Source organism: Cyanistes caeruleus, chromosome 5 (genome assembly GCF_971803275.1).
Source record: "Cyanistes caeruleus chromosome 5, bCyaCae1.hap1.1, whole genome shotgun sequence".
In the NCBI taxonomy this organism is placed as follows: domain Eukaryota; kingdom Metazoa; phylum Chordata; class Aves; order Passeriformes; family Paridae; genus Cyanistes; species Cyanistes caeruleus.
In genome coordinates, this window is record NC_141705.1 from 81,507,041 (window position 1) to 81,528,229 (window position 21,189).

Genomic DNA, 21,189 nt, shown 5'->3' on the forward strand with positions numbered 1-21,189 from the left:
TGATGCTCCAGCTTTCCAACAAACGTGGACGTTTTTCCCCTTAAATCCCCAACCCAGCTGCATGTTGCCAATCTGCCCTATGAAGAAAAGAAAAATGCATAAAAAATATAGTTTTACTCACCTTTTCTCAGCAGGCTTCAGGCTGAGATGTGTATCCTCCTGCACTGCCTCAGGGCTGGACTCCTGTCTGGCTGCCCCCAGCCCAGCTGTCCCTCGTTAGCCCTGATTGCCACACAGGTGTTGTCCATAGAAACACAGCAGGAAAGATGGTGTCCTAGTTTAGGGCAAATTTGGGGGAGAACCTCTAAATGGGCACTTCTTCCCTGTGTTCGCTCTCAGAGCCAGTTTTAAAGGTGCAGAACTTAATATATAACATAAACCAGGTGATTTGGGATACCAGTTATCATAAAGTCACCCCAGGACAAGTGGGCAGTGAGCCCTGCTGTGGTTTTGGGTGCTGTTGGTGAGGGCTGGGTGTCCAGAGCCCCTCACTAACAGGGCTCCCCTCAGCAGCCCCTAAGATGGTGGTGGGGGGGCTTTTGTGAGGTAAAACAGTTCCCGCCGAAAATTTTGGCGGGAAGAAGCAAGAGAAACTTCTGCTCAGGGCCCCCTTTCTCTCCCAATACCTCCCTTCATGGCTTCTCATATTCCAATTTCATCCTTTCTAAACTGGCGTGGGATTTGTTTTTATATTATTTTATTTCAGTTTTGTTTTGATTAATCAGAGTTTTATTTTACCTCAGTAAAAACACAAGCACGTCAGGAATGGTTCCCTCCATATTCTGTCACACTTTTGCCAGTTCTTACCCTCCCCAGCTGAATTATGTCCTTGGTTTTTGTTTTTTTCTTTTGCATTTCAGTTCTCCAAGTTAATTTAGTGTTAAAATGAAGGATTTAAAAAGTATGGCTGGATTTGCTCATTTGAAGTCCCCCTGCTTCTCAGCACAGCCCTAGCAGAAGGCCATGGCCTCGGGCTGCAAACCACAGAGCAAAAAGCTGCCTGGCTCACATGTACTGTTTCCTATATGGTGTAGGGAAAAATAGCCTTTTTTCCTAATCCCAAATCTGGCAGAGCCACATTGACCCCCCTCTCAAGCTTGTCTGAGGGTGCTGAGCCTGGCTGGCTCCGTCTCCCCGACATCTTGAAACGGGCAAGAAGAAAGCAGATTTTTGCAATGGTTTTTGGCACCGACGCGCAGCAAGCTGCACAAAGGCTGGCCACAGACACACATCCAGCTGCACAAAGCAAAGGCTGATTGTTCAGTAACACATGGACAGAAACAGCAGAGCTGCAGGACGCTTGGTTCCTGTGCAAAGGCACGAGCAGCGCTCCTGTGGGAATGCAGGCAAGCCGTGCCACAGTCAGGACACATCCCCTCTGCAGGGCTAAAAAGGGATGAGCAGCCCTTATGGAAACACTGGCTTGGAGGGTGGTTGAATGAGGCACAGAGAAACCAGGGATGGGGTCTCTAGGTGTGCCTCAGTTTGCTCACACCCATTTAAAGCAGGAGCTCTGATGAAAAGCTCGCTGTTCCCTGTTTTGCAAAGGACAGGATTTATGTGGAGCGAGTATGGAGACTATCCAGTCTGCTTTACTTGCTTCTCTTAATTACCAGCCTAAACAGTCACGACAGCAGTGGAGTTGTAAAGATGATGGATAAACTGACACATGAACTGTTGTGCTCTGGGTTTGACCAATTTTATAGGTAACCTTCACAAAAGATCTTGTGTGCAAACTTACAACCCAACAGACCCTGGTATGTAAACACTCTTTACTAGATTTAGTCTTGAGGAAAGCATCTGATGTGAATTCCTTGTGACCATCAGTCGCCCAAGGGCTCTGATAAAAAAAGGCCAATTTTAAGTTGGATGAGTAGATTTTCCTAGCGCTCGTATCACGTGCATGTTGCTAAAAGCATGTGAGGCCTTAGTGTGAGCTGGCCTGCTTTGACTGGAGATACTAATTTAAGGGATGCTGACCCAGGAAAAAGGCTTTTCCTAACTAATATGCAAATGTAACGTAATGGTATTGATTTTGTACAAGGGGATTTTACCTGGAACTGGCCCCACGTGTCAGAAGTGTAACTGCTTTATCCTTTTCCTCCAGTCACCAAAGGGAGATCTGTGCTTTCCCACTGTGCCTGCAGCCAGCTGAAGGGGGCTGTCACACCATCCTGCAACAGTCCATGACCTACCTGGAGACAGCTCTGGAGAAGGTGCTTGACCTAGGTACCTTAAAGTGACTTGGGAAGGAGTCCCACCCATTGTTACCTACAAACAGAGGCCGCCCAGGCTGGCAAACACCCATGCTGTCACCCCTGTGGCAGGGTGGGATGTAGGGCATTCCACACCAATATCCAAACCAGGTGTTTCTCTTATAAAAATAAGGCTCAATCTTAGCAAAAATTGCCAGGCTGCTGAGAACTCCTTCCCTGAGATGTGTTTTGGGGAAGGGGTAGCACAGCAGATGGTGCTCACTGTATTTGAGGTACTGGTTTTCTCCACTGCAGCCACTGCAATACAGTGTCAGTTTTAAAAATCTCATGTAACCAGACCCAAAATACGGATTTGTGTCAGGAAGTTTGCAAGGACTGGACAGCAAGTGTAAAATTCCATCCCTGGTACTCCTATCCCATGTAATCACTCTGGGAAATCCTGGGTTTCCACTATCCTCTAGTTTCAGAGCCACAGGAGAAAAGAAAGGTGGGATAAAGAGCAATGAATACACTTTTTGCCAGAGGTGAAAGAAGTAGATCTTTTTGCCTGAGAAGTACATCTTCAGGCTTGCCTGATGTTTAATTACCTTTAAATACATATCAAGGTGTACTTCTACCAAACTCAGTAAACTTTGCAGTTAGGAGGGTGATTTTTGAACAAAACTGTGCAAAGAGAATTTTTCCTGCACTTACCACAAAAACCGTGGCTTTAACTCATTTCTCACTTGAAAATCTAAGCTGTTATAAAAACATCAGTGACTATCACTTGCCTTATTAGCTGATGCTTCTGTGTACTGTGGGAACACACACAGGACTTGCTTTATCCACCCCAAACTTGCTGGAGGTGCTCCCCCTGAAGCCATGTGGGCTCCTGGAGTAAACAGGCAGATCCTGTTTGGATGGAGCCTCTTCCTGACCTGGGCATATACGGCAGGACTTGTGTTTTTCAGGAAAGAACTCACTAAATGGAAAATATACAAACACCTCCCAGATCTACCACGTCTTCTTGAGTTGTTTTGGTAAGTGTAAGATGGAAGGGTGGCTGCAAAAGAAAAAATAAAAATAAAAAAAAAATAAATCTGCATTTAAAGTGGTTTTAAATCTAATAAATCAAACTGCAGCAGTGGGTAGGATTTTTGCTTTTAGGGCAAATGAAATGTGTTGATTGGATCGAAACAGCTCCCCCCGCTGTTTGCCTGATACTCTACTCAAAGCTGGGCTTTATAAATCATGTCGGTAGAGATCCCTGTCACTCCTCTGGGAAATCTTTCAGGCTGCAGCAGAAACACAGACCACAGCTATGAGTATTCAAAATAAAGACACAATTTCCCCCACATTCCTGCAGTGAATTCCTTGCTTCATGCTAGCTTGGACTCTCCTGAGATGCAGGTTGCCATAAAAGATGTTTGAACTCCAGACTCAGAGGACCACAGGATCCAGAAGAGGAAAAAATTTGTTATTTTCGTGGCCAACATCTCCTTTGTAAGGTCACTTAAAGGTACCTTCAGCATGTGTTGAAACAGGGTGAAGCTGCTTCTGGTAGCCCTTTATTATATTAAAAAACAACCACAACAACAGCAACAGAACCAGGATGAGATGTTTCAAGCTACTGCATGACTATCTTTGGGGTTCCCTCTTTTAGTTAAGGTCTTCACAAAATACAAAATTAAATGTCTTTTCTACATACAGAACAAAGTAGAATCAAGTAATGATTAGAGTATGTACAAAAACTTACACATTCTGTCTTGTTCTTTAAAAAATATAAATATCAATAATGTTCAGTAAAATGGGTTGGTTTTATTTTTAAGGCTTCATTCTTAGATCCTTCATTATTTAATGAGGTGTCAAGTAGGCAGAAAAGGGAGGGAAGAGAAGGGGTCATGTTTTAATTGAAGGTCACGTGTTTAATTCCTGTGAGATTCTTCCTCATCTCTGGCAGGAGGAGATTTCCCTCCACACTGATTTAAATTTCCCAGAAGCAGAGGTGGAAGGAAAGGAAAATAAAACCTTTATTATTGCTATTTTTTTTTTTTTTCCTTCATCAAAATCTTGATTTAGACCTGTCTCTGTCCATTGCCTTTGAAGAGGACCATCTGCCAAGCACTGGGATCACAGGGACTCGGGCAGGGCTGTGTCCCAGCTCCACCTGGGACAGGTTAGAGCGAGGAAGAGGCTGCTGGAGGTGTTTTACCACCGACCCCAGAGGAGGTAGCAAGTGCTGCAGCCAGGGCAGCTGCTGCTGCTGCATCCCTGGGCGTGAAGTCCGTGGGCAGACTTTCCATCAGGCACTTGAGCTGCTCCTGGCCCAGCTTGATTTTGTCGTCGAGCTCTCGCTGCTCTATGAGGAGCGCAGACTTCATCTTCACAAAGTGCTGGTAGTCCTGGAGCTGCTCCTCAGAGAGGTAGTTGCCCAGGATGTCCAAGACCACCCGTTCCCGACGGTCCAGGTTTTCCTTGAGCTCCCGGGCGTCTTCGTGCTGGCCAGCCAGCAGCTTCCGCTTCTCGTTCAGCGAACTCTGCGCACCAGAGACAGCCCTTCAGTACCAGCAGCACCACACTCCCTGGTCCCCCCTGCCTTCCTCCCAGCACTGCCTCTGGAGATGGCTGCTAAGCTCCCAGGCCTGCACTCAAAAGCCTGGGAGAGGAGGCTGCATTCCTCACTACGGGGGGAGTGTAAACCACGCTGAATTGGACTCTGAACGTCCTTGCCAAAGGGAGGCAGGAAACCTCACTTGAAAGCAACAACTACCTGGAAAATCTCCTTTCAAAACCACCCCAAAAATGTTAAAATGTGGCTGTCCTCAACAAAACTGCTCTGTGTCCAGAAAAAGGCTGCAGGATCCCAGCCATTCATACAAACAGGGATCAAGATTCCCAGGAGCAATGTCTGAGCTGCTGCTGGTGCAAGAGCACCAAGAGCCCTGTGCTGCCCTCCTGGCAGCCCCTGGAGGTCCCTGCATTGCCTTGGGGGTGGTGACTGCTGCCCCACGCCCCGAGCAGGCCAGGGCTGTGCTGATACGTACCCGCTCCTCGCTGTTGGCATTGTCCCCCAGGCTGCTCAAGACGTTCTCCACGCGGGCCAGGCGTCCCGAGAGGGAGAGCAGGAGGTTCACCACCTTATCCAGATCACCAATGAACATCTTGTACTTGTCAAACTCGTTGGGTTTGCACAGCGTGCTGATCAACAGCTCCACCTCCTCTCCCAGAGCATTATTCATCTTAATGTCTGCGAGCAGGCTCTCCTTGGCTTCCTTCAGGATTTCCAGTTTGTGGGTCAAGCTCCCGATGAGCTCAGCCTGTTGGAGGGGAAGCATTGCCACATTGGTTGTTACCAGCATCACCCTGCTCATGTGGGTGATGACAACAAGAGGATATGGCTGCGGTTCCTGAGGAGCAGGGTCAGGCCAGCAACAGCTGACAAAGAAGGGCGGAAAGGGAGAAAACACTGAAATTCCCCACCTTGGAGAGAACCCAAGTAGCCCAATAGGTTGCATGAGGGTATATTTGTTCAATGAGCATTTATAAAAGAGATCTCTGATTTGGTGTTCTGATACCCAGCTACCTACAGATGAGTGCTCTTCAAAACCTCCAAGTGAGAAGAGCTGCAGCCACCTCTCCAATGTATTCCTGACATCCAGCCTGAAATGCCTCGAACTGCACCAAACAAGTGCCTTGCACACAGAGGCATCAAGGAAATGTTCACACCAAAGATGCTCTGGATTTACTGTGCCTGAACACACACCCATTTTGCAAAAACACTGACACCTATTTCCCTGCCAAAGAAAAGGAGGCCCCCGGGGTTCAGTTACTCCAGGAATGGCAGTGCTGCACATGTGCCAGAGATCCTAATTTCTGTTAGGATTTAGTGGAAAGACATATGCAAAAGCAAGTCTCTGGCCTAGGGCTTGCAATTCTTGTTTCCATTTACTCAGAACTGAGAGCACAGCCAACAGGGGAAGCTCTCTATACTACAGGGAGGGATTCTCAGTGTCTCTAGTTCAGCTCTGTGCTGAGGCACAAACACGGGTGTGTTCATCTACTCTGCACAACACAAACACTGCAGGATGAAACGAGTCCATCACAAAGTGGCCTCAAAATATTCTCCCAAAGTCCTTTTTCCATCACCACTGAGTGTCATTCCAGGCAGGAGGGAGTCCTGCTTTGGAGGAGGAAGGATTTTTGAACACTGGTCAGGCTGGGGTCACTGAGTTGGCCCCGGTGCCCAGGATGGGCTGGCAGTGGGGTTCCCAGGCTGCTGTGGCAGCAGGGAGCACATGGCGCTGTATGGCCAGGCACCACTAGATGGAACACTCGGGCGTGCATTGCTCTGTGGCTGCTCTCAGCTGCCACACACATGCAGAGGCTGAGCAAAAGGCCAGTAACAGTCCCTGAAAACAAACATCCACTCCCTGGAATGACCTCCACCGGCTAGCAGGGTAGCTCAGGGGAGAGGGAGCAAAGGTGGTACTAAATCCCACCTCCTAAGGGTCAACCAAAACACCTTTATGGACATTCCTCCCTCAGAAGTACCCAGAGACAAAACCCAGCCCTTGCCTTCCCTAGGGCTAGGATTAACTAATGCCCCCTTCCAAAGAAAGATCCTCTGCAGCTGCTTGCTGGATCAAATCCTGAGGAGCAAAAGGAAGGATCCACGTTCCATGGTCCAAGTTACGTAGGGAAATCTCTATGGCAGGGCTCCATGGGGTGGTCCCAAAGTCTGGCATTAACCTCAGCAAGTTCTCAGGTGGATGGAGCTGCTGGGAATGGGCAGCTGTTCCTCCCTGCTCCAGGAGATTTGTCTTCCAACTGTAGCAGGAGGCTATGGGGCTCCTGACAGTGAGGCCCCTTTGCTCTGAAGGCCTGGGAGCTGGAGGGGCCTATCACTTGGGTTTGTGTTCATTAATCAGTGACTCTCCTGCAATCCCAAATACCAGCCAACAGAACTCTTTCAGAGGCTGCCACTCCCCTGGGAGCTGGGTGCAGCTTGGGCCAGATGATGAAAACAGCAAGCAAAGGCCCTGGGCAAATGCTTTTGTTTAGGGACCCACTGTGTATTTGTGACCCAGAATCTGTCACACAGAAAGAAGAGGTGGTGAACAGAAAATGAAATCTGGGCTGTGCTACTCTGTCCATGGCAGTGTGGGATGGTTTAGACTTCGAGGCAGGCATGGCTGCTTTCAACAGGAAGGTAGGAGGTGTGTAAGAGAGCCACAGACAGGCCACAAACACCTGCCTGTGGCCCCCTGGGATGTGGGAGCTAAGCAGCATGTCTGTAATTACCAGGTAACTCATGTGAGACAACCGTAGGGGCAAATCAGAAGGCCCTGTGAAAGCCCTGGAAGCAGAGCATGGAAGCCTCCAGCAGGAGCAGCAGGGGCTGTTCCACAGTGAAATGGAGCCTCAGTAAGAGAGCAAAATGTGTCCTCCCCTCCTGCCTGCAGACAGCAGGTGAAATGGGTAAAGTGACTTCACTCAAGACCAAAGTCCTGGGAAAAAAATCTCCAGTGCTCAGTGCAGCCAATGGCTGGACTCTGTTCTTGTTTGCAACCCAAGGTGGCCTTGCACAACTTGCTTCACCTCTCCCTTTTCCTTCCTTGCTGTGGAACAGGGACTGACAGTCTGTATACCCAGCATTGGGTATGACCCAGGCCCGCCTCAGGGTGGTGCAAGATTGGTACTCAATTTGCAGTGAGTAATTCAGATTAACTCTCCTCTACAATTTGGGTGACTAACGAAGCTTTGCAGGTGGCCTAATCGCTCCCACGCAATTTTGGGTGCTGCCAAAAGCTGACATCAAATAGAAATCCACTTTACTTCAGGGCTTATTATTATTATTTCAGGAATGTAAGCAGCAAACAGTGCTGTGTGCCAAATTTACCTTTTTCTCATTGATGTCCAGCAGCTCTTCTTCCTCACCTGCTTCTTCTGGCAAATCCTTGATCTTATTGAGCAGCTCTGCTTTGGGTGCTGAAACGCTGTAGTAAGCAGGACAGGTGACCAGGGTGACAGGAGCTTCCTTTTCTTCTCTCCTACAACACAGTGAAGAAACAGGAAGAGTTCAGTCTGAGCCTGACTTTACTCGGTGTTTAGGTCCATCTCCTCTTTTGTACCTTCCCAGTGATTAGCCACCAGGAGAAGGCAGATTCCTGCCATCAGGGGGTGTGTGTCAGCTGCTGACCCAGCACAGCACAGCCACTGGGTTCAAGGGTGACTGGACACCACACAGGATTTACCTTGCTGAAGGTCAGCCAGCACAGCTCGGCTGGAGATGGCCAGACTGGCCTTACCTGCCATCATGCAGTACACCTGACTCCTGGACAGTTCTCCAGCTACCACTAGGAAGTCTCTGTCCTAAAAAACCCACACTGGGGGTCTTGGGCTGATCTTGTAATAAGTAGGTCCCCTCATCCCTCCTTCCAGATTTTGGCCTCTTGTTATCTCTGTGCCTGCCATTATTTTTATTCTGATTTTACTTTTGTACCTCTGTTCCTTTGCTTTGGACTGAACTGCTTCAGATTACTAAGGTTCAGATAGCAAAATCCAATTGTATCTCCAGGGATGCTTCATTTCCTGCTCTGCTGCCAAGCTCAGCACGGTTTTCTACACAGCCCAGAGAGGCGAGCTCAGAGCCCAAACACAAGAGCCTATCTCATGGGAAAAGCTGTTTGGAAATGTCCTGCCAGGCCTCACACCTCTGAACTGCAAAACTCACTCTCACCTATAGACATGCAGAAAATAATTGGCACAGGTTTTTCCTTAGAAGCAAGGGAGCAGGGAGTTCTGCCCAGCAGTGCTTACGTGTCACCCGCCATCACTGCCGTCCTGCTGGCTCGTGTCTGTGACATCTTCCTCTTCATGTTGTTCTCCTTCAGCACGCTGCTTCCACCAGGGAAAATCCCTTCCATCAGGTCCATGGTTGTCTTCATTTTGGAATCTGGATCCAGGATATCAGCCAGAGACTTGTCTTTATGGACAATTTCTTTTGCTAGAGCCTCTGACTTGATATCCTCTGGGGTTTTGGTCTTTGCCTTCACTGGGGGTGCTGTGCCGTTTATCCCGGAGTCCAGGCTGGCACTTTCCAATGCCGGTTCTCTGGGATTACCTTCAGACTGTCTGTCAGTGCTCTGAGGCCCTTCAGAAGAAGCAGGGCACTGGTGCTGCTGATCCACAGCAGATGGAGAGCCAGTCCTCTTTAATGGGGTTGGCCAGTTATTTTCACCGGTGCTGGTGCCCAACCCTGTTATCTCCCTCTCGGCCAGGGCTTTGGGAAAGCTTTTGAAGCTGCTATGGACAGAAACATTCTGTGAGATGAATAGAAACCAACCACCCGGTGCTCACCATGGTGAACACAAGGTAAAGGCCTACAAAAAGCGAGTTTTCCTTTTCTATCACTTGTTTTTTGTGTCTCCCCTCTCATTCCCATATAGAGGGTGCACAGTGCGAAGCCACTGGAACCAGAATTGTTTTGTCCCTTCAGTCTGAGCACTGCTGGATTGTCCCTCCAAACAGAAAGAACCAGTGAACAGTGAGTCACTTTGTTTTCTGCTGGCAGGCTGGGGACATTGCGCCTGCCCACCTGGGAGTGCCATCCTGAGCAGCCTCTATCCATTTGCCCTTGCTATGCTGGAAAAGCTGATCGCTGCTACAACCCCGGCCAGATTCTTCTCAGATGGATATCACAGCATCTCCCTGGGAGTGAGGGAAGCTCTGCTGAGTTAAACCACCTGGGCACCTCGCCCAAAGTCCCATCCTTCAGGAGAATTTCCCTATACAGCCTGACTGTGACATATTTGCATTGTCATTTCTTGGCAGACAGTCACTGTTTCGTAACAGCATTATTTTGTGCCAGGTCCAGAATATATTCTGGGAAATACTAACTGTTTAGAAAAACCCATCATGGATTTTCACAGCAGTCTCTCGAAATCCAGTAACTGGAAGGAGCCAGCAGCCGTTCCAGCTCTGTGCTGAAGAGGCAACCACACTGAAATCTGCAGGGAGAACCAGCCCAGCAGTGTTCCCCCATAGTCCCCTGCCCTGGGGGTTTTGGGGAGCATCTGTCAGTGCACCTGCTGCTGGACCCTGCTCCGGCCACATCCCTTGGGGCCGCTCTTGGCAGACCAGCAGTGAGTCTGTGTGTCCCTGTCCCCTGACCCAGGCAGCAGCTGGGGGTCCCACGGCACGAGGGACGAGCCCCGTCTGTCCCAGCCCCGCGTATCTTACTGTATATGGCCCTGCACCACCCGAGCTGCCGCGCTCCAGCCCGTCCTTACCTCACTCCGGCCTCCTCTGGGAGCCGGGGGGATTTATCTCCAGCTGCCCCATTCCCCTCAACGGGAGGGGGAGGAGGTGGGAATTCATCTGTGCCGTTGGCAGAAGTGCAAGAGCTCAGTTGGGGAAGAGGACGGGATGGCGGTGGCGGGGAGAAGGGCGGCTGGGGAGGCGCGACAAACACCTCATCGTCCTCCTCGTCCTGCAGCGATGGCGGGGGCGTGAGCTGCAGCCCCGACTCCGAGATCCGCAGCTGGGTCATGCCCTGGGGAGAAGGAGTCTCTGGGTCGGAGGAAGTGCTGCTCTGTGTGGGCATGGACTGCCACCTCTGCGAGGGCTTGGGCCCGGCCGCCGGAGGAGACACCATGGCCCTGGCGTAGCTGCCCTCTTTGGCCCACGCCACTTTGGGCGGGAGGGACCTGTGCAGCAGCCCTGCTTTCCTTCTCCACATCATCTCTTCCGTGGGAGCCTCGGGGGATCTGTCCTGGAGAGCATCCAAAGGCTGTGCCTGAGCGCTCCCGTTGCCCTCGGCGGGAACAGCCTCTCCCTTGGCATGGTGCTGTCTCGGAGCCTGGCTATCAGCTGTGCTCTGCAAGTCTGAGGGAGCCTGGGCGGGGGTATTAGGAGAAGAGTGGCCAGGCCCAGGAGTAAGGTTAAGAAACAGGGGTTTGAAGCCTTGCTTTTGCTCAGGGTAGTGGCTCCTTGCCTCTGTTGGGGCTGGGAAAAATGCAGAAGTCCTGCTATCTGGCCTGGAAAATTCTGAGAGCTTGTGATTCTTGACCAGTGTGGCAGGCCCGGTGACAACCTCTGGGCTGTGGAGGGGATGGGGATAGTAACTTGTGAACGCCATTTTCTCTGAGTAGCTTCTCTCTTTCTTGCTGAAAGACCTAAACACCAAGAGACAGACCGTGGTAAGATTAGTAACTCATCAATGAGCAGGAAAATTGATTGTGTACCTCCTAAATGGGCAAGTTACCAACGCTATCGGAGGCCAGCGTCACTGCCTGCTGCTCTAGGTGAGGTACAGCTGTGCTTTGAAACTGAAGTGAAATCCTGAGGCAGACCCACTCCCTCTCACCATCTCCCATCATTTTCAGGGTGTGCTACATCACACATGTAGCAAGCAGCACAGCAATGGAAAAAATATTAGGAAAACTTAACAACTGGCTTCCTTTCCCTGCTTTCAATTTTGTTTGTTACAGGTGGGGGGAGTAGCAATTGTTGTAAGATAGACTATTTGACATTATCTACCATCAAACTCCATTCTCAATTGCATGTAATCTTAAGAATTTCAGCTCTATGGGCCAAATATTCCCATAATGTTATCTGCTCATTTTGGAAAGGTGCCATTAAAATGATTCAGCTGTCTCCAAGAACAAAGCAAGGCCAAAAAATGCACTATTTTGACTATGGAGAAAATGGAAAAAAGCTCTTGCAGCCTTGGAATCCTGTTAGAAGAAAGAACTCCCTCAGACAGGCAGGTGTGACCAACACCAAAGCCAACACATTCCAACTGCAAGCGGATGTTAAGGCTGCAAAGCCAGCAGATTGTATTATTCCTTCCAGATCTATCAGGGTATTCACACATGAGCCTGAGAAACAGCATCTGGCCTTTGGAGTGAGGATCCTGCTTGGAATCCACAGCCAAACCTATCTGCCTGTCTGGCTGTTTAGCTGGAAAACAAACTGAGCAGTAATAATGGCACTGGCAGATGCAAGAGAAGGTGGCCTGGAACCACGAGGCCATACAACAAAATCCAGTAAAACAAAATAAAGCTCTACTGCCAGTGCATTTTCTGTGCTTGAGATGCATTGTCAAATAATCCCCACACTGCCAATCTGTGATGCTGGAGACTTGGGGCCCAAATTTGTTCTCAGATGTACTGGCACAAATGACGAATAACTCTGTCAAAGACATGGGTCGTTCTGGCTTTATTCTGGTGTGACTGAGAATAGAATTTGGCAGCCTGTGCCTGGGGGTGGGGAAATGATCCAGACAGGCTGCTCTTGGTATTGTCTGTGGTTCCTGGACAGTAGCAGTGTGTATTCTTTTCAGATGCTCAGTGTTTGTCGGGAACGCCAGATGGTGATTCTCTAATTCAGAGCTCTCTCCTACTGTGGAAGCAACTGTGGATTCTAAAACTGGTGGAGCAGTTCCCGATGTTGTGTGACACCTGGGGAGCAGAGGAAGAGCACATGTGACCAGACCAAGTGATTGCTGACCAAGGTTTTTCTCACTTAATCTTAGTCTGACTCTTTTCCTCCTGGAACAGGAGAGGCAGTAGGGATGGTCCCATCTCCTCTCCAGCACATGGGGCAGCTGTGGCCCAAGGAAACCTAGAAACCTAATTCCTACTGCCTGCCTTGCCTCCCTCATGGGCCCACGCATGGAGAAGGCTTCTCCTACCCTTTTGTTTTACTTTTTGGGAAATCCAATTCCCAGCAAGAAGGGAAAGCAACCTCCCATCTCCCAGAAGAAATGTGCTTGTGAAGCATGCAGGATGCCTATGCCGCACAAACATCCCAAAACTGTTAATAACCAATAATCTTTGTGCAGTGAAGCATTAAAATGAGAAACCTGCATTTCGTGCCCCAATAAACTTGTTTTCTGTCTGGGTGTTCAATCCCATTACTTGGAAAATAGGTTGGGGAAAGAAAAAAAAGTAAAAGGAAGGCACAAGGAGTGACTGAGCAGTAGGATGAAATGCCATCTCTAGGAGAGAAGGGGAGGCAGGAGGAGCTGAAACAGCTGCATTGTTCTCTTAGGAAAAAAACATGGAAAAAGTTATTCCAAATCAAAGTAAACGAGTGTGTTTTAAATAACCCTACAAGGATGTGCCTGAAGGCAGATTGAGTCTCGTTAAAACAACATTTATGTGTTCTTAGGGGCAAAAATGGCCAGAAGTAAGATAAACCAGAGCAGGAGCCTTCCTCTGCTTCACTCCCTGACCCAGAGCTGCATGGAGAAACCTTTGGAGACAGCAGCGTTAACTCCCACTGTGACCACAGAGAGCGCTGGCATTTACTGCAAGTTTGTGAGGAACAGAGCTCCTTTGTGAACAATGCTTTTAGTCCTTCTTGATGGCTTTTACTGTAATGGGAGTTAGCTGTTTGGGCACTCAGGGCTTAGGGCAAACATCTATTTATTATTTAAATGTAAATACAGCACGATCAACTTCAGTTCTCGTTAACTTCAAAACAATCTGGGGCTAAGTGGAGACTTACATAAGTCCTAAGACATTTGAGTTTGTGTGCTTACACTTTTCTATTTTTAAAAACGTTTCTCTGTCCCCTGTTGCTGAGCAAAAATCCTGATGAAGTGAAGCAGCCCAAAGGCCAGCTCCCAGTTGGGCTTGCTAAAGGAAATATCCTGGGTTTAGTCCCTCATTTTTGGGGAGGCAGCATCCTAGGTGGATAAAACCAGACAGAGTGGGACGTCGAAGTATTTTCTCCTTTAGGATCCTTCAGTTATGGAATCATCCCATGTGAGTTTCAACAGCAGATCAAACACATTCCTGAAGTTACCTAAGTGGAAATTTGCTGCACAAACATGCTCCACGATGACAGGAATAATCAATTAATCATAATCAATTGATGTCTGTAGTGAAAGAAAACGCTTGTAGCAGCTCCTCCAAAGTCTGCTGGGCACGGCCCACCTGGAACTGTGTTTGTGCAGGTCTTAGCTCTAGACAACCCCTGACAATGGCTGCTGGCAGGGGCATGGCCAGAGCTGGCCCTGCAGTGACACAGGGGACACGGACACACACCCACCTGGCTCCTGCGCCGACCACGTAGAAGGGATCCCTCAGCACGGGGCCGAGTTCACTGCTCTCCCTTCGCAGCAGCTCCTGGCGTACCCAGACGGCGTCGGCAGCGGGCAGAAAGCAAAACAAAACACCAAAACACGGATGAGAATGCCTTCCAAAGCCTGAGAGCGAGTCATTCCCCGTGGCTATCCACTCCTTCCTATCTCTAAACAAATTCCTGCAGTGACAGCGCAACGTGATTTGTACCCAGCCTGAAAGGAACACCAAGCACTGTACACAAGGCCCTGAAAAACGAACAGTGAGTGAGGCAGAGAAATCTGCTGTTGAACTGGAAATAAACATTGTCCACAAAAAAATCTGAAAAGGCCAAAAGAAATCTAAAAAATAATAATAGTAATAAATAAATCACTCTGTTGATTTGGCTTTGTCCCCCAAGTTTTTAGCTGGGAGTTTGAACTGAAGATGGATCAGAAACAAACCTAGTGAAGAAAGCACTTGAACATAGACTTCCCTTTCCAACAGACCCTGTGGATTGGTGTATATGCTGCAAGTCAGGTCAGGATTTAGGAACAGGATTTTCACAAGTGCCTCACTGCCTATGGGACTAATTCTTGTTCCACAGGTGGTTACAGCTAAATCCCTCTGAGAAACAGCCATAAGGGCTCTCCCCTCTTCAGCACCTGAATTAATACCCTGTGAGCAGGTCTGCAGTGCTCTTCACCCTCTTCCTCAACTTGGCTTAAAACAGGCAGAACCCCTGGTTTGGCTGCCGAATGTATGACCAATTAAAAACTAGCTTAGAGGGGGAAATAAATATCTCAAGGACTGTCCTGTACCTCCTGCCTGATAAGAGATGGGCAAGGAAAAATGAACTGGGGCTGCTTGTCATGCAACCTGTCACTGAAAAGTACACTCTGGTGATTTTTCTCTCTCTGGATGTCTGGTTTCCTTGCTGCTTTGATCGGCAAGCGTGACAAAATGGCACAGATGGGCCTGGTGCCTGGCTGGGGTGGAAAAATACTGATGGTGGGATGAGACAAGGGTGGTTCTGGAAGTGCATTCCGGTCACTTGATATTCACAAGCTACTTTTTAAATTCGCTCTATTTAAGGATGTGGCGTGGGAGCTGAGGGCTGCTGAGGGAGGATGTGTAGAATGAAGCACACAATCAGTTTGGGAGGGCAGCTTCTTCCCCCAACCCCAGTTTGGTCCATTTGTGGGATGCTGCCCAGAGCCTCCTCTCATGTCACTCAACTCAGGACCACTTTATTGCTCCTGGATAATCTGCTCCGGGCCAGGAGTGAGTGCAGGAGTAGAATGACTTGTCCTGGAATCTCAGCTGCCCTCTAAGTATGTGAGCCTCTCCAAACACTCAGCCTATTTGGGGTTAGGAACCTGTCCACACATTTTGGTTGTATGCTCCCTCTCTCTGTGATGAATGGAGCCTGGCATAGGAATAGGGATGAGGCAGCAGACCCGGCAATGTTGTAAATCCATGTGGCTCGACCAGTTGCGGTCTCCTAAATAGGTCTGAACAGATTTCAGCCAGCTGAAGAGCTGGCCTGGGCAGTTGTTCTTTAAGAATTTAGCCTGGTTCTACTGTTTACCATCATCAGAGCCAGTTGAATTCCCCACTTGTGACATCAGTGCCACGTTCCCAACTAAGCAGGGGACATGGAAGGGCCAGGGTCTCTGTTTAGTTCTCTCTGTGGTGTTTCCCTCCAGGGCTGGAGGCTAAACATAATGATTATTTAGCAGTGCCTCTGCCCAGCACTTCCCAGCACTGTCAGGCACAGTGGGAGCCAAGGCAATTCCAAGCAGCCTCTAACCCTCTCTACCAGGAAAATGGACTGAGGCAAGTCACCATCACAGTGGAACACTCCACCAGAGAAGTGCTCAGTGCTTCTCAGGTGCTGCTGGCAGGTAAGGACGGGACACCTCAGATGGGATGTCCAGAGCAGCAAGAACACACCAGGTATGCACTGAAATCTCAGCAACCCTGACACAGCCCAGCAGGGACAGAGCCGAACCCCACCAGTGACCTTTCAATTAAGGTGCGCTAAACTGCCTCAGCACACACGGAATCTGTTTCTAATCCATGGAGTTCTAGCCATGACGGGACATCAGCCTGTTTCCCAACATCCCTCCCATTCCCTGGTTGAGAGCCCTGCCTGTGGATGCACACGATCCCATTCCCACGTACCTGGTGTTTCTTATCCGCGGTGGGAGACGACCTGGAGCGTACGTGCACAGGGACTGGCTGATTGTCGTACCTATCGAGCAAGTCTTCCACAGACACCGATTTCCCGGATTTCCTGGCGGTGGAGGGCGCTTCCGAGACCTGCTCCTGCCTCCTGTAGCGAGGCTGGCCCTGCATGGCCAGCAGGTCTGTCTGCGTGCCTTTGGTGAGATCCGACCTGGCTCTGTAATCTCGGCACCTCTCTGGCTTGGGCCGGCTGGTGCCCAGGCTGTCCTGGCGCCCCGGCACCTTCTCATCTCCGCTCGTGTCCAAGCAGTCCATCAGCCCAGGGGGAAGGGTGGAAGACATCCGTCCCGTCCTGGATATCCGCTCTATGGACTCTCTGCGGCGGTAAAGGTTCTGGTCCTGGAGGGAATTCATGCTGGAGGCGGAGGAAAGGCTCTGGCTGTCGGGAGCACCCAGCTGCAGGTAGGAGCTGTGGGAGCGCTCCCGGAGCAGCCCGATGTCCTGCGAGGATGGCCGTCGGCCCGTTTTGCGCTCGATGTAGTCGGCCAGCGCGTTCTGCTGGAGCTGCTTGAGCTCCGGCTTGGACAGGCTGGCTGTGGAGGAAGCCTTGCCCTCCCTCTCGAAGATCTTGCGCCGGTCGGCCACCGTGTTCTCTGGGAAGATAAAATGGATGCTTTTCTTCTGGAAGGAGAAAGGCGACGGCTCCCCATCCGACATGCCCACCTCGTTCATCTTCTCGGGCTCCGAGTAGGAGCGCTTCTTCTGCTCCGCCGTCAGCCGCTTCCGGCCCCCGACGCGCAGCACGTGCTGCGTCCTGGCGTAGTCCAGGCTGGAGAAGCCTCCTTCCGTGGGCGTGATGCTGTGCCTCTCCTTGGGGGTGTGTGGGGACGCCGCCGTGCTCCTCATGCCCACGTGGGCCGAGGCAGGCCTCTGGGGCACCCTCTTGGGCGTGTTCCCGAACGGGGGGCTGATCCGCCGGAAGGAGGTGGCCCTCAGCACCCTGGACTGGGCATCTTTAATGCTGTTCCTGTAGGCCCTGTTAAAGGAGGCGTCCAGCTGCGAGCCGTGCGCGTCCTGGACGTTTTCCTTCCAGAGGATCTCCTTCTCAGGCTCGCCTCCCAGCTGGAATGTGCTTCTACTCCGTGGAAGCTGAGCTGCCCTGATTTGCACCTCATTTTCAGGACACGGGCTGTAGTACTCACTGGCTCTTGCCTGCTTCACCGAAGCCACCATCTGCAGCTCTACGGGGTGCCAGTCAGCCTCTTCCAGCTTCCCGTTCCTGACGGACGGGCTGGAGCCCCTGCCTGGCTCACCGAGCAGCTTGCTCCTGATGTCCTCTGGGCTGTGCATGGAGCACCTCGTGCCGGCGGGCTGGCTCGTCCTGCTCGGCCCATAGTGCTGGCCGAAGGTGGGAATGCCAGCGCTCTGGGGCCGGGGAGCGCTCTGCTCCCGCTGCTCAAACTTGTTGACCTTCTCCAGCACCGAGCAGCGGGGCTTGCCAGCCTCTGGCTTGCTGTAGGGAAAGCTTTGGGTGCTGCTAGAGCTGAGCCGGCTCCTCCCGAAATCCAAGGTCTTTGGGAGCTGAGGAGAAGGGGGCTCTTTGCCCTTTGGCTCTGCAGCGTGGAACAGAGCCACGCTCGTGCCCTCCTCCTCCTGCCTCATGAAGGCCTGTGGGTCCACATCGCTCCACTGCCTGTGCCCCTGTTCCCTGTGATCCTTCTCCTCTCTGCTGCTGCTGTTCGGGAAGGACAGCTGGCTGCTGGAATAAGCCTCGCCTGGCTGCATCTCCCTTAGCTCGGAGCTGCTTTGCCTCCTGGAGCTCTCTGGGATGTTCTGCAAGGAAGAGAAGCCATACTGCTTGGCCTTGCTGTGACCCCATGAGTGGAGAGGACCAGCGTCTCTCTCATTTACCTGCGTGTTGCCGTTTTTGTCCTCCTGGGATCCATGTGTCCAGTCCTCTTTGGGCTGGTGATGGGTTTTCCTCTCATTAGCATCCCTCAGCTGAGGTTGTGGACCCTGGAAAATGGGCTTGGAGGCCTGTGTGGTACCCGTGGTCTCCCGGTGGCCGTGTGCTGCCTTGTAAAGGGGTAACAGCTCCTCCTTTCGCGACACGGCCAGGCAGAGCTCCGGGCCTGCTGCGCTGGGAGGTTTCTGCTGGATGAGTTTGGCTTCGTGCTTTCTCTCAGTGGCAGGGGGCTGGTAGAAGATGTTCGACCTGTTTGTAGTGCTTTGGTTTCCATTCTCATCCGAGCCCAGGGTGGTGCCGCTGGCTACGGCCTTGTCGTAGGAGCCCGGGAGGGCTGGGGAGTACCCACTTTCTTTGGCCAGAGCTGGGTAAAGCGTCCCGGTGCTGCTGGCGGAAGGCCGGGGCACCTGGGCATAGTGCGGCTCCGGGGAGGGGACGGCGTAGACACCAGTGGGCAGCAGGGGCTGCCCTGGCTGGGCTGCCTGGGAATAGCTCTGCTTGGGCTTCGTGGTGGGGCTGCTCTCCGGGCTCTTCTCCACCACGGTGTGCAGGTGTCCATCTCCGAAGGGCGGTTTCAGCAGCGGCCCCTGCGACAGGGAGCTGACGAGCGGCGCCCAGGCCCCCTTCGGCTGGGTCCGGCCGGGCTTGCTGGGCTCGAGGCCGGCGCCTGAGCCGGGCCTCTCGTGGTGCCTGATGGCCGCATAGCTGTCGCTGCGCGTGGGAGGCAGGGGCGGCCCCTTGGGGGGCTGGCTCTTGCTGTCCGAGGGGCCCTGCGCCGGCTGCGCCCAGGAGGAGGCCGCGCCGTGCCGGCCCAAGGCGTGGAGCCTGCCGTGGCGGTCCAGGGAGGCGCGGGCGTCAGGAAGCAGGGCCGAGGGCTTCACCTCGTACTCCTGGGAGACGCGCTGCTGGGCGTCGTACACCGTGCGGACGTAGCGAATGTCCGCCTGCCTGATGGCCTCTGGCAGCCCCCCGCGGCACTGCGCGCCGTCCGGGGAGCACGAGCGCTCCTTGCCCGACGGAGCCGCGGGGTACTCGGGGATGCTGGAGTTGGTGGAGAAGGAGCTGTAGGCAGAGTCTCTCTTGCTGTGGAGGTGGGAGAGCTGGTCGATGCTGTTGGTGGATTTGGCCGGGGACAGGTGGCACGGGTGGTAGGCAGGGGAGGAGTGGTCCAAGCTCTCCATGCTGCCCCGGGAGCTGTACTGATCGGGGCTCCTCCTCAGATAGCCATGCTCGTACGCGGAGAGATCGCTGGTGGAGGAGCTGGGGGACAGCAAGAGAAGAGTGAAAACCGGCAGAGGAGAGGCACAACAACTTATAAGTGAGCTCAGAAGCAAGATGTTTAGTTCTGAGATGAAAACCCATATTTGGGCCTTGCTCCATCCCCCGTTTGGAGTCATCCCAGTTCACAAAGAGGAACTGCTTGACATTGCAACACATGGCTCTTATTTACCACAGAAGGGTGGGAGGGAAATACAGACAGAAAGATGGTGCATCTCTGGAGCCAGGGAGGATCAACCCCACCCAGCAAACCCATCCAAAGACCTTGGAAAGCTGAATGAGCACCGATGCCATGGAGCAGGAGGAGGAGGAGGAGAGGAGCATGAGGGGCATTCTGGGGGGGAATCTAATCTCTTTTTCCCATTACATTTCTTTTTATGGAGAGGAAGGCTATGCCCTGGCAGGCTTCCTGGAAATTCAGCTGTCCCAAGGATAGTTTGTTTGCTGCAAGAAAACTAAGCTGACAAGAAGAGGAGAGATGTATGTGCCTGTGCCTGGAGGAAAGTGGGGTGCAACCATAGAAACAGTCTGAGAATTCCCAGGAAGTCTGCACTGCCACCTCTTCTTGTAGCTTAGCAGGTGCAGGTACACCTTGGCACTTTCTCTGAGGTGTCCAAAGAGGACTCATGGCCACCAGAAAAGTGATCAAAAAAAGAAAGATATTCAGAGACCTTTCTATCCACGGGAAGGGACCTCTTTGTGGCAGTCACAGTCCCTTTTTTACATCTCACAAGGGGATATTACAAACTTCTGCAGAGTTTGGCTCTGAATATCTGGAAGGGCTTATCTCCCCTTCCAGACTGAAGCAAATACACTGAGGACTGGAGAGTGTAGCCTGAGGGCTTCACTTCCCTTCTCTCTCTTCCCAGCTTCCCTTCCTCAGGTATCACTTTCTCTAGTTCCCTGCTCACTACATGAGCTGTCCTGGCAGAGCCACAGGGAAACAGCAGGAAGAGATGGGCCGTGGCAGGGCAAAGCACAGAGCTGGAAGCTGGCTCCAGATCACATCCCAAACAAGGGACAGAGCCAGGGGAGAAGGCTGCTAAAGATAAGGAAAGGCAGAAGGAAACCTGCTCACAGGAACTGTGCAGAGAGATGCCGAGGAACACAGGCAAGAAGAGATGTGGCAAACCTCAGGACGAAGCTAGTTTACTCATTTAAATGCACCACTCTACTTTGGATTCAAATAACCATCTCCCTGGCAATGCCCAGCACAGCCCTAGCCAGCTGGCCACTAGATGTTCCCCGTGCTCCTCCTCAAGCACCCGGGAGACAGAGCCATGCTGCCAAAGGCTCTGCCAGGAACTGCCTGGGAAGCAAAGCCCCTTGGTGGGAACTGAGCACACTCCAGCATGAGCTGTGCTGAGGCCACAGACCAACACACTTGATTTTCTCCAACCACCTCCTCACTTTCTTTAATGCTCTTTTTTCTCTTTCCTCTCCTCTGCCAAGGATCAGTCTTGCCAGCAGAAGAAAGTGATGTTTCAAT

At 51.5% G+C, this 21,189-nt stretch overlaps 2 protein-coding genes and 1 long non-coding RNA gene across 6 annotated transcripts in view; 1 reads left to right on the plus strand and 2 right to left on the minus strand.

Moving 5' to 3' along the window:
• SEPTIN11 (septin 11) overlaps positions 1-3,035 on the minus strand; it is a 78,812-nt gene extending 75,777 nt beyond the window's left edge. The window contains exons 1-3 of the mRNA XM_086890790.1: positions 2,987-3,035; positions 2,055-2,174; positions 122-274 (exon numbers count right to left, since the gene is read on the minus strand). The gene's annotated coding sequence lies outside the window, so the exon portion shown is untranslated. The remainder of the gene's footprint in view (positions 1-121; positions 275-2,054; positions 2,175-2,986) is intronic.
• On the plus strand, positions 2,147-3,300 carry LOC147653308 (uncharacterized). The gene is made up of 2 exons (XR_015287346.1): positions 2,147-2,229; positions 3,167-3,300. It is a non-coding gene; the product is annotated as an uncharacterized LOC147653308 (long non-coding RNA).
• Positions 3,301-3,741: 441 nt separating this feature from the next.
• SHROOM3 (shroom family member 3) overlaps positions 3,742-21,189 on the minus strand; it is a 70,125-nt gene continuing 52,677 nt past the window's right edge. For 2 of the 4 annotated variants that reach the window (XM_086890749.1, XM_086890750.1), the window contains exons 4-10: positions 16,454-19,682; positions 14,256-14,332; positions 10,487-11,371; positions 9,015-9,500; positions 8,095-8,245; positions 5,240-5,512; positions 3,742-4,732 (exon numbers count right to left, since the gene is read on the minus strand). In XM_086890749.1, coding sequence (XP_086746875.1) covers positions 4,373-4,732; positions 5,240-5,512; positions 8,095-8,245; positions 9,015-9,500; positions 10,487-11,371; positions 14,256-14,332; positions 16,454-19,682 — 5,461 coding nt within the window. In that variant the 3' untranslated portion in view covers positions 3,742-4,372. The remainder of the gene's footprint in view (positions 4,733-5,239; positions 5,513-8,094; positions 8,246-9,014; positions 9,501-10,486; positions 11,372-14,255; positions 14,333-16,453; positions 19,683-21,189) is intronic. The other 2 variants (XM_086890752.1, XM_086890751.1) reach the window with 2 other exon arrangements.